General features: G+C 39.0%; 1 protein-coding gene across 5 annotated transcripts in view; it reads right to left on the minus strand.

The window, feature by feature from the left end:
• Positions 1 to 861: 861 nt before the first annotated feature.
• The window catches only part of KIAA2026 (KIAA2026 ortholog), a 50055-nt gene continuing 37607 nt past the window's right edge, over positions 862 to 13309 (minus strand). For 3 of the 5 annotated variants that reach the window (XM_054054039.1, XM_054054037.1, XM_009571627.2), the window contains 2 exons: positions 11591 to 11778; positions 862 to 9428 (listed from right to left, as the gene is read on the minus strand). In XM_054054039.1, the coding sequence (XP_053910014.1) occupies positions 5824 to 9428; positions 11591 to 11778 (3793 nt within the window). In that variant the 3' untranslated portion in view covers positions 862 to 5823. The remainder of the gene's footprint in view (positions 9429 to 11590; positions 11779 to 13309) is intronic. The other 2 variants (XM_054054040.1, XM_054054041.1) reach the window with 1 other exon arrangement.

Below are 13309 nucleotides of genomic sequence, written 5' to 3' on the forward strand. Positions count from 1 at the left end.
TCTCCAACAGTTAAAATTGACTATGATGCTAAAAACACCTGTTTGTTACACTGCGTAAATTGATTTCATCACAATTCCACTCTTGGTTATTATAACCAAAACACCTTGTCACTATATGGTAGCACCTAATCACTGATCCTGCTTTGATATTCTACTTTACTACTGCATGTGATTAAAAAAAAGGAAACCAGGAGTGATTCTACAAGTACCAGCACATTATGTGGACAAGAACTCAACATGCCCATCACCTATCGATAGCCAAATTACTATAATCTTATACTTGTACATTTACTAGAAGAAATCAACTTGAATAACTAATTAAATAAGCATATTGTCTTCTTTTGATGATATCAGTATTGACAAGTAAAGTTTCAAAGCCTGAAGATAATCACAAAAATCAGGTATAGTTGTTTTGCTTTCCTGTGCTATTTAATTTTTATAAGTGCTACCTCTTAGTGCCACTCATATTCTTGAAAACAATTTCGTTTTCTAATTATTTTCTCTTCTTTGAAAAAAGCAGGAATGGGGGCAAATAAAGCAGTCATCTTGTTGTCTAACCTTCAGTGAAGGAATGCTGTAAGAGCAGTCAGGGGACCAAATATCCCGTTCCCAGTTCTTCTGTATTTCTACGAGAACTCTGTACTTCCTTGACTTCATCTGCAATAGGTGGGAAATCATATTTACGCACATTTTAATACACTTTCTGTGTGAAAAAAACTTCATTTAAAGAAATATTATAAGCAATTAATTAAACATACTTAGGTTTTACATACCATTTCCATTTAATATGTTTAATTCAGCTGAGATCGAAATAAAAGATATTGTAAGAACATCAACTTCCTGCAGAACTGCGGGACCAAGCATATATGAAACAACAAAGTATCCCGTTTTCCAAGTTTCTGCGAGACATCTAGGTATAAATATTGATCAGCAAATGCAGTATTTTGAGAAAAGAAGACATGTTTATGAAGATCTTAAAGTCAGTTGCATGCCACTGTAGTTTCAAGGAAAATATTTAAAATAGAACATAATCTGTGTCACATTTGCAAGAATGGCCTCTTTAACAACTCAGAAACTTCTATTTGGATGCCAATGTGTATAAAATGATCTTACACCTCATATACAGACTTAAACTTGTATTCTATGTGAGAAAATAATCCTGTTCAAAATAATTACAATAGTTTTTCCTTCTAAATTTTCAGGACAGGTAAACCAAAAAAAGCCGGAGCTGTACAGAGAGAGGAAAGTGCCACACTTGCACCGTTTCAGTGATCTGGTTTAAAGATCGTGTCTTTACAGCCATGACATTCTGCAAATGGTATAGCCTTACAGGATGAATTGAATTTGTTTTGACACTGTTGTATATTTGGTTTACAACTGATATTTCTATGAAAAAGCTAGTACAAGGCTAAATAATTGTCATAAATCCACCCCAAAAATTCAAAATAATTATGAGAAACAAATCATCACCACACTGCTGAACAGATTTGTAGTGCTTTTAGAACATGCACTGTTCTGATCCCATATTTCAAGGAATGGTTGGACTTGATGATGTAAAGAGGCCTTTTCAAGAGGTCTTTTCCAACCTAGTGATTCTATGATTCTATGAACATAGTAAAGCTGATAAAGATACACAAAGCAATGACAGTAATTGATTTCTTCCATGGAAGAAATAATTGATAACTATGTCTCTCTATCCTAAAAGACAATCAACATGGCAAAGGTCTACATCGGCCACATGGGAAAATGAATAAAGAGCAAAGGCTTATTTATTTTACAATACAGATATTATTAGCATCAAACGAAACTAGTCAGTGCCAGTTCAGAAACAAAGAGATTTATTTACACAGTGCATGAAAAGCTCTTCACCACAAGACCTCGTGGATGGTAACAGTTTATGTGTGTTCAAGAATTCTAGGAAGGATTGGTCAATTTCATAAAGACAAATACATTGAGGGCTATTGACATGAAAAAAAAAAACCAAACCCCACAGCTCTATGAGGAAGACTCTCCGTCACAGATTAGTGGATACTAGACAGTATTCAGGCTTGTTCAGACTGACTTTGGACTGCTGCTGTTGACTGCTCCAAGAGACATGACGTTACAATAGATGGACCTTTGGTCTGATAAAGCACTACTAATCTTATTTTGAGTCAGTCAAGTCACTGCAGATGCAGATTACAGGGGACAGGCGAGATGAATTTAAGCCATAGTGGGCACCACCCACTGTTCTTCTAAAAGAAACAACCTCATCTTAACAAACATCTATGCTGTAATAAAAATGATTTATTTACTTTAAAATCAATCTGGGCTACTAAAATTCTGCACTACCACAAAGCCAGCTATGAAACAAACTCTGTGATGAGACTATGGACTCCTGTCAAATGCCAGCTTTCGGTAATTTTCTGACCTACTTACATGAGACAAATAATTTCTGTGCACTTACTTATCATCAGGGGATTTTTTTGCTTCACTTTTCACACTCTGCTATGTCACACATTGAAATAAGAATGGGCTTAAATGACTCAACAGTAACTCCTTTTGTTTGAACAGGTATGACTCGTAATATCTGTGAAATTTAACAGCTTCTAGTATGGTAGAGACACAACCCCTAGAAGAAAACAGAAGAACACGCACACATGGGTTTGAACAGTGAGGCAAAATGAATATAATTTGCTACTCAAAAAAGTAAAATTGTTTTGCAGAATATGTCCATTTAGGTAATGATTAAACATATCAATCCAAAACATTGAAAGTCATTCATAAACCCAAAGTTTTGTATATAATATAGTGTTTGAATATCTATATAATATCTGAAGAGGTCTAAAAGCAAGACATTTTGCAAACTCTGAAAAGCTGAACATGTTTTCTTCAAAGATTGATTTATGCATGTATTTATTCAATTGTGTAATTAAATGCCTTTTCCTTCAAGGAAAGATGCAGGTACTTCTACTCTTTCATTGTGTCTGTGAATACAATCTACTTTTTTCCCAGTTCTTTTTGTGCTATAGGTAGCACAGTATATTTAGTACAGAGAAAAAAAAGACACGTAGTGAAGTGTCAATGGCCATTTGCTTTTGTTCGAATGAAAGCCTTACTCTGACATTTAACGACTAAAATTTGTTTTTACAAATTAATGGATCATGCAAACCCATTACATAGCAGTCTCAAGCCTTTCTCTGATAGGATATGGAATCCGAACATGTGTCCAGTAGAGAGCAAATGTCCCTGAAAACTGCAATAAAATTGAATCAAACTTTGCCTGTTGCAAACTTATGCCTGTCAAATTGTAAAATATTTATAATACAATAATTAAATATTATTTTACTAATACAGACACTTTCCAAAAAATCATTCAGGCAGCAGCTTGAGTTCTGAGTTCCTCAATCAAGCTTTTCTAACTTTTCTCTTTATTAGAATGAATTGTAGTATAAATCTTTCTGCTACATTAGTACACAGAAAAATGTCATACAAGACTTTTTTTCTCCATCCAGGCCACCTGCAATAGTGGAACCTTGTCTTAAGCTTTCCAAACAATGTAGATGTTCACTCTACAACATACATAAATAAAAGGAAAAACAGTCATTGTTCAAGAAGAGAAAAATACAAGAAAGTCAGTCCCAAGGTTCCCCAAGCAAAATGGAAATGAAATGTGTTGCTGCTATATATGGTTTTGGAGTATGTAAAACATCTGTGAAGAAAATGCCACTCTGCCATCTTCCTCTGTTGGAAAAGTAATCTACAGCATCCCACTGCAAAATGCAGTCAAATTTAAAAAGCCCTCATGTTGTAAGCTCTTGTAGGCAGATGCTACTTACTAATAGGTGTCTTCAAAATTCATTGTACAAAACCTTTAATGAGAAGTAGGAAAAGTATAGCAGGTACATTTTTCTAAATTAAAACCAAACCTTCTCTCACCCCCAAACTGAGAGCTTTCACCTTTCCCAGCCTTGAGATAAGTTGGAGATTGCTGATCTAGAAAAAGGCAATTTCCTAATTCAATTTTTTTTATTTAGTACAGAAAGGGAACTATGGAAAGCACAAGCTTTTCTTCCCCTTACTTTTCCGAGGACTTTACTTAACTAGTTACCAGATTACTTTTCAGAACAATACGAAGGGCAGGCAACAGACAGTACATAAGCTGTGGCTTTATTCTTCAACCCAAGATTCAAACCGCCAAACTGCGTACAGCAAATGGGCAGTGGAAGAAGAAAACTCAACAGGACGAGGAACAAAAACTTAAGCTTCCTCTCGTTAAAAATCAGTTTAAGAATGTTTCTAAGTACAGATATGTAAGCTTTTATCCCCCTATGAAGTTATAGGTATTTAAAAAGGCAAATAACATTCATGAGTTCTTCTGAAATCTTCTATGAATTCAGATTTTAAAGCAGCACTTCTAAAATCATCATATTCCACAAAATAGGAGCTGCTAGATGGGCACCCTTTATATACTAAGTCTGAAAAGATACCAAAAAACTTCTTTATTTCTACGAAGACTGCAGTAGGCACCTATGAACTCAGCTGATCTGCAGAAAATAAACCACGGGTTTTACAGACCAAAATCTCAACTTAAACCAACAAATATTGAATACACTTTAAAAAGGTAAGGTTATTCAAGATGTGAGTTATTCCCACTCAAAGCACTAATTAGGCCTCCTTTAATATCATGTGCTTTCTAACACTATCCTTCCAGAAAGATCAATTAAAAGCTAAAGAAAAAAAATTAAAAATCTAGGCAGCATGACTGGTAAAAAAACAGGGTAGCTAATTAAGGGTAGACAGAAGATTAAACAGTGACCTCCTTTCAGCTACCAGATATGTGGGAATGTATACCTGGCTGTAAAAAAAAAAAAGAATAAACTGTTCAACAGCTCTATGAGCTTTACAACAAAACACAGTAGTTCTGAACAGCAACCAGTCTGATATAAAATTGGTGCCTGGGAAACCATTTCTAACCTTACCACATCAGGGGCGATCTTAGGCAATATAAGGAAACTTTCATTAAGAATAGATTAAATATGGGCTACCCCTCTGTGTGCCGGGAGGATCAACAAGACGGCCCCTCCTTCCAACTCCTACCAAATAGTGTGAAATGTAAAACACAAAGAAAAGCAGAAGAGATGGAAGTAATTTCATTCTACTATACTGCAAATCTGAGGTGTATCTGCATTAAATAGGAGTATGCATTCTGCCAAGTTGTAGGAGGTATACACATTTTAAAACTACTGCCAACACAAAGTAGTACAGTAACTTCATTTATTATATCCAGATTTTTCTGCATTGTTGCTGAACAGTACACTGGTCCAAAGTTACTAAAATACTTAAAAAACTATACATTATGTAAACAAAACATAAATAAGATGGCATAGTTCTTTGTACATATAGCTTAGTACAGATTGTTAGGAGTTAATGAATATGTACAGTTCTATACCACAGACTGCATTTTTACAATGCATAAATATTATTTGTACAGAAATCAAAAAAATTTGACAAATAAAAAGAAGATACATACTGTCATAAACACATTGGCAAGCAGTCCATACTGTAAGATTGAACATGTGCAAAAGGCTAGATTTCTCCAAACTAAAATGTTTAACGAACTCACTGGTCATTTCTGACCTTTTTACTAAAGAACTCTCTGAAAACATCTGACAAACTAAATAAATTTTTAATCTAAATCCCCATAGGTTAACAGAGAACTGTAACCTTAAGTAATTTTGAGTTAATCAACTGTTTCAAACAACGTAAGAAGTTATTCAACAGTTACAACTCCCAAAGTCAGAAGAATGCCCCAACATTTCAAGTGGCTCATTTGCAGTAAATTCAGGATGCAGCTTTGTCAGGTTTATCAAGGCAAGATGATTGAGGTGCAGGGAAGACGTTTCCGCTTGTGGACACAACCAAAGGCAGTGATGTACACTGAGAAGAAACTTTTGATGCTGGAGTATTTATAGCATTCAAAATGGCTCCCTCTGGACTGACCAACAGTTTTTTGATAGAAGTGTCTAAGTGAAACATTGAAGTGTTGCTTGGTAAATGAGAGTTCAGAGGATGAACAGCAGAAACCACAGAAGATGTAGCTACAACATTAACAGGAGATTTTATCACTGAAGACACAGACAATGACGCTGCAGAGAGTGGGGTACATGAGCTAGCTGCAGTACTAAATATGTGGGGTGTTGCATGTACGATGGGTAAAGTATCTGCAGAACCAAAAGAATTAACAATTTTTGTAGAGCTTTTCGAAGGATGTTTTGATATCTGCCAACTTAATGAATTACTTGGTGCTAGCAGGATTTTTGAAGTTATTCGATCAACAATTGGTACACTTTGAGCCTCCTGACCATGGTTAATTGTTAAAGGAGGAGTCTGTTTTGTATTACAAGACAGAAGAAGAACGTGGCTGCCAGCTCCAAGGCCTTGCGGTGGAACAACAAAACAAGTACCATTAATCATTATCTGAGTTCCAGGTGCCAAAGGCATACAGGTGTTAATGACTATCTTCTGTTGAATACAAGGTTCATTCAACTGTCCTGCCTTGCTTGTTACAGTTGGTGAAGCTGCAGACATCTGAACCATAGAAGAGCAAGTGTAAGAGTGACTTAGTTTCTCTGTACTGGGAGGCACCTGCTGACACTGTAGGGAAGAAAAACTAATGACTTTACCTGTATTTGGTGACAGTGGGTGCAGCAAACTCTGAGATTTGTGAATACCTGCATTACTTGACACAGCAGCTGAAACTCCTGGTGACTGAAACTGAAGCAGCATGGGCAGTTGGCTTTTCGGTACTGGAGAAGGAGTCGGGACTGCTGCCAAGTGAGAAACTGTATGTAACACTTTCTGGGGCGTGGCTACAGATCCAGGCAAGCTAATGACTGGACATTGTAAAGCAGATGCTAAGTTTTCAGGAGATACTGTTGGTTGTGGTGTTGAAATCAGCACAGATGAAGCAAGATGTCCCGTTTTCACAGTTGATATACCTATAGTATTTCCCATATTTGATGTACACAGTCGATTACCCACAACTGGCCTTATTCTTGAGGAATCATTACCACTAATCAAGACAGCAGGCCGTGTTCCAGAAGTGCCATTTGACGTTACTGAAGCAGGTTCTACACATGTATTTGTTGTTGCTACTGTAGAGGCATTTTCAGCATTTGTTGCAAGACATAACGACTCATTAAGTGACACAGCACTCTGGCTCACAAAACTTGGAACAGGAACCAAAGTACTACTACTTGAAGTTAGCGCCAAGCCCATACCCTTTTTGTCTTCTCCCTTCGAAATGGCAGAGTGCAGTATATTAACTGGTGCAGCCTGTTGTGCAATGCCTTTAGTATTAACAATGGTTTGACCTATATTTAGTCCAATTTTCACATCTTTTACCTGAGCAATAGTTGGTGATGGATTTGTTCTAATCGGTGCTCCCACTGGAGATGGGATCAGAACAAACTGTGGTTGCTCTGTGGCACTAACAAAGGCTTTGCTTAGGGAAGAAGGCAGGTTATGTTTCAATGACTCTGCAACTAGATTGGTGGTTGATGGGCCACTGGCAAGTTGTGTGTTAATGAAAACAAACTTCTGAGCATTAACACCAGTGGATGCCAGAGAAGGTATAATACTGACTCCTGATGCCCCACAGGGTGATAAAATAGGTGGATTTGTGACTATAAGTTTATGGACTGGAGTACCACTAATTACATCTCCATTTGTTGCTGAATTAGACTCAGATTGTATAACAGGATTTGTTTTAGTCTTGGTATCCCCTTGTTGCTTCACAGAAGAATCTGTAGTTCCAACAGTGTTATTTTGTTGACTGCTAGACAGCTTAACAGGGCTGTCTGAAGTTGCTGACATCACATTGCTAGCTAATGAAAAGGAGGATAAAGAAGACACATAGCAGGAGTTCTCTATTACTTGACCCAAAGTGCCCCCAACAGCAGGCTGATGTATAGTGAATTTGGTAGTTTTCTCCATCGCCTGGGTAAAATCAGCTGGGAAAGCTGGAATGTTAACAGAAGCAGCTGTTGAGGGAGCAAATCCAGAAAGAGATGATTGTCCAGTATGTGAGAGATCAGACACGGCTGTTACTACACATGGAAGAGTAGAGCATGAGAATGCTGTGGTTTTTGGCACAAGAAAAGCCTGAAGCTGAGGTGTGTAAGTGAAAACTGAACCAGAAGACAAACTATTAGGTGAAATCTGGTCTGGATTTGTTCGCACTTTAACAATTCCTGTGTTTCCACCTCGTGTTGTTACCAAAATAGATTGTGATTCTCTTATACACACTGTCTTCAGTTCTTGCCTGGTTTCAAAGGAGTCAGTCATCTGTTGCGATGCAAGACTATAACATGTAGAAGCAGTGTTTGTAGACCCATTTAATGTTGTTGCTGGTATCAAAGACTGGCTAGGTGTGGAAAGAGCAGCTGAAGTCAAACACACAGGGAAGGTGGCAGTTGAAACTGTAGTCTTGATTTTGTCAGTTTCAATTTGGCTCACATTAACTGCTGATGATAAATTACCAATTGACATAACAGCAGGCAGTGGTTGCGTAGTGTTCACGGGACCAGTCACTTGTGAAAAGTGGGTAATATTCTTGTTAAAAATTGTACTAGGCGACTGAGTGGTAGCATTTGCAGGGCTTGTTACCAGAAAAGGTGTTAAAGAAACACTGACATTTGATATTTCTGGTAAAGTTGTACAGTGTGGCTCAGATGACTTTTGTTGCAGTGACTGAATGTCTTTGGACACAATTTTTCCTTCCTTCTGCTGAATAAAAAAATTCTTCGGTAAAATAAGAACTTGTTGCATGACTTTTTCTCCAGTTTTAGGGTCAATCACAGACTGCATTTGTATCTTCACAGAGCTGTTGTGAAGGTCTACTGGTACGCAGTGGCTGCTTGGCATTTTGTACACCATGTGTAAAGGAGTCTTTGAACTGGTCTGGCAGGGCAATGCTGCTTTTATCAGTGATGATTCCAAAGGTGATAAAACTGACTTTTCAGAAGTAGATACATTTATGCCTGGGGGAGGTGACAGTTGATTTGTTAAGGTCACTTTGTTCCCAGTGTTCTTGGCAAGCAAGGCCTGGATGGGTTTGGTCCCTTTCAGAAAGTTTGATACTGATGTTGCAGGATCTGTCAAGGAAAAGGATTCTAGAGTTGACCCTTCAAATTGTTTCAGCTCAGTAACACAACACTCTGGCTGCATGCTACTTTCTGAAGTCTCATCAACAGCCTCACTAGTGCTCAGCTTAGCCTTCTTCCTTGGTGAAAGCTCAGTAGTGCTTTGATCTGGACAACTATTTTGCTTGGACTGTCGTTTAACACATTTGTGCAGCGTCTTCTGTATTTCTCTAGAAGTTGATTCTTTTTTCAGAATTCTGTTTTTTCCTGCAGGTATACTCATCTCTAGTAGTTTCATTTCATCTGCAAAGATATTAAAACAGAAACTGTGTTTTATATGTTTGCAACTGATACCTCTATATAATAGTTTTACTGTGCCCACATAAAGGCAATATGGTAGCTTGCAAATGTGAGAATACGTGGAAGAATTACACTGGCTTCTTTAAGGGGACCTGTTGAAGGACCTTTTTCAATGCCAAAAGGAGGTAAAACAAGGAAAGGAAGAAACCCTAAACAACAAGATACAAGGGACACAAACCTAACTGGCAAGGGAGACAGTGAAGAAAATCAAGCCTGGTCATTCACAGTAATTGATAAAGGCATGTGAGAGCATAAGAACGTTTATTCCAGGAAGATTATTTTGTTAAGGACCAGGTTAAATGGGAAGCTGCGGGGAAAAGGGAGAAACTAGAAAAAAAAAAACATATAGAGACACAGCTACACATCTCTATAAAACAAACATGGAGACAATGACAAGAAACAACCTCACCAGTCAGAACAATTGAACTACAGGTGCCCCTTAGAGGAAGATCAACCTGTACTTCACAACTTCTATGATTGTAATACAGGGGAGATTCTGGACAGTGAGCTGGGAGATGTAAGAGAATCAGTAGAGTTATATAAACCCATGAAGGGATGTGCAGAGGAAAGGGGAGCTGCAAAGACACAGCAGGTCCCAGCCTGTGTACCTGGTGCGGGCTGCTGGGACGTGAATGTCTGTATCACTCCCAAACGCAATGTGCGTGGAGGCAGTGTGTGTGTACTCACTGGCAAACTTCAAGACTGACTAGCCAGTAAGCAGGAGGACCTGGGCTCTGGGCTGGCACGTCCAGCACACTTGAGAGTCTGGGACATGTATAAGATAGGGGTGTGGGTGCCACAGGTTTCATACCAAGCATCAAACTGAACTAGCTAGCGAGGACACAAAGTGGGCAAGACCCCAGTGTGCTGGAAGGGGTGCTGGGTGGACAGAGGAGGTCCTGTGGGAACAGGGCTGCAGGGAGACCTCTGTGAGGAGAAGCCAGAAGCAGCCCTGTGCCAGACACAGTTGGCTCCAAACCAGATAAACTGTAGCATTCGGCTGAGCCAGTTGGGCAAGCTGGTGGTGACTCCTGGAAAATGCTGTGCAGAAAAGTGTGACAGAGGGAAGTGAGGAAAAGATGTGGGAGGAACAAGCTTGTAGACACCAGGGACAGTGACAAAGGAGGGGAAAGAGATGCATTGGAATAGGTTCGCCTGCAATCCATGAAGACCATGTTGAAGTAGACTGACCCTCTCCGATGAAGGGCCACGGTCAAGCAGGTATCTATCTATTCTGTAGCCTGTTGAGGACACCATTCTACAGCAGGTGAATATGCCCTGAAGGAAGGTGCAGCCCATGGGAAGCCCACACTTGAGCAGGCTCCTGACAAGAACTGTGGCTTAAGGGGCACCTGCACTGCAGTCTTATCCTGAAGGACTCTAGCCTGTGCAGAGGACCCAAGAGCAGTTCTTGAAAGACTATCCCATGGGAGGGATCACACATTGGAGCAGGGCAAAAGTGTGAGGAAGAAGCAGCAGAGATGAAGTGTTATGAACTGACCTCACTCCCAGTCCCCACCATCCCCTGTGCCTCTTGACAGGAGAGGAGCCTTAAGAACTGGGAATGAAGTTGAGCCTGTGAACAAGGTGAAGATGGGGCAGAGAGGGGGTAGGTGTTAAAAGTTTTTGCCTTTCTCACTAGCCTACTCTATTTTTAGTTAGCAATATATCAAATTATTTTTCCCCAATTAAGTCTGGTTTGCCTGTGACAGTAACTGGTGAAGTTAACTCCCTGTCTGTGTCTTGACGCATGAGCTTTCCCATCTTAGTTTCTCTCCCTGTCTTGTTAAGGAAGGGAGGTGACAGACTGGCTAGCTGGATGAGCACCTGCCAGACAGTCAACCTGTCATAAACATCAATTCTGAGCAAGCCTACTATGTTATCACAGAAACAGGTAAGCATAAAAATAGCAAAAAAATTGCATTAATCAGAATTTTCATGTGCGTTGTCTGCCCTCTTTCTAGTCTACACCCACCAGACATGCCTCACAAGCTATTTCAATACTATCACAGTAGCAATCAGGTTAAAAAGGAGGATGCAAGCTCACATGGAAAAATTAAGCTCCTGAATCACGTTTAAGCCATCAAATTCCAGTAAATGCTTACCACTGTCTGGTTGATCTTTTCTGGGAACTTCCACATCTTCTGCAGACTCTGAAGATTTACTGCACACTATTGCAAAAGAATCTTTGCCAGAATCAACTTCACTTTCCTCATTACTCCACAGTTCTCTGGTAAATTGATCATGGTCTGGGTGTCTTTTAAACTCATCATAGTCCTTCTTCAATCTAGACCTTGAAAATAACAAAACTAACTTTATAAAAGAACCACAGTGGTTCTATTTGTATTTGCTGCTGCACAAAAAGCTGGCATAGAATTAATTGCCTGTGCCCTTCAAAAAAATTCAGAGTAGCTCTGTCTGCAAGCCTCTAAAATGCAGATAATGTGAAGTGACAGTAACGTCCCATCCCTTACCACAACTCAATCCTATGTCATTAAGTCCTTTAAAACTGAATGAAAAAACTGAGGCAAATAGGACCCTTGTCATTTTACTGCATCTATCTTCTGTTTCTTCCTTTATCATGTAACAAATGTACCCCGGTGGACTTCAGTATTAACTGTAACAAGTCTACTCTTTCCTCTGAAGGCAACCCCAACTACTGAATTAAATAAATCTTGTTTTTCTTAAATCTGTTGTGCTTTTGGTCCAGCTATGAGACTGTCATGTAACTTTTTCCTTTAAGAAAACTTTCTCAGCACCATTAAAACAGCTGCCACTGTCATTTCCATAGGTTCACACTCCACTAGCGAGTGTGCATATGGTGGAAACACATAGCTGCTTTACTCATTTGAACACTGTTCTGAAACAGACCTACTTACCTTAATACCCATAACCTGCTATGCATTTCCATTGTTTAGATGAGATCTAGAGGGTATTTTAGTGTACAAATACAATGGACTACAGGATTCAGATGGTTGTAACCAAAACAACATCCAAGAGGATTACTTAGCAAACAAATTAATAGACTACAGCAACTAGTACCTTGTGCGGAGTAGAATCTAGACTCTATTCTGGATCTAACCATTATGACAGTAAGAATAAGAAGTTAAATTTACCCATTCTTAAGCGGTAAAATAACAGTAGTTTGCATTGGGTGCAGCAATGGTCTGCTGCTCCCTAAGGGATAGAGAGGGAGGAAGCACGATGTCACAGCTGGCAGGGCATAAGCCTCACCAGCTAGGATGCGATCCCACTGCCCCTGAAAGAGGGGGCAGGACAGTCCTAGGGATAATACCTGGGTTCAAGGAAGAAATGAACAGCTAAGGACACAAACTTGAATAGAAAAAAATCAAAACTTGTACTTCAGTCCATTATCTACAGCAAAATGTTCAACATCCTGAATTTCCAAATAAGTATTTTAATTCATGCATGATATCCATAAAGTGAGCTACTACGGAACCAACTCTTCGTAGTTCTACCCATTTACTGTCTTTAGTGATATGGTGTTGCGTTTTTTCTACCTAACCAATAGCTTTTACACTTTTCAGAACTAGTTCTACTAAATATCCACGTGGTAAAACTAAGGCATGATTACAGAACAGCTGTATGGCTAACAAACAACAACAGCACCAAGTTTCAAGACACAGTGACAAGATCAAGTCAATATCTAATCTCTCCAGGATTTATAATCTGGGTATTATCTTCTCCACGACATTAATATTTGCTCTTCCTAGACTTACTGCCTCACTGATATTTCTCCGATACAACTCATTCCAGATGCATTTCAAATTTACAAGATTACAAACACCTCAAAATAGTGTTTT

Source organism: Cuculus canorus, chromosome Z, assembly GCF_017976375.1.
Source record: "Cuculus canorus isolate bCucCan1 chromosome Z, bCucCan1.pri, whole genome shotgun sequence".
NCBI classification, from domain to species: Eukaryota; Metazoa; Chordata; class Aves; order Cuculiformes; family Cuculidae; genus Cuculus; species Cuculus canorus.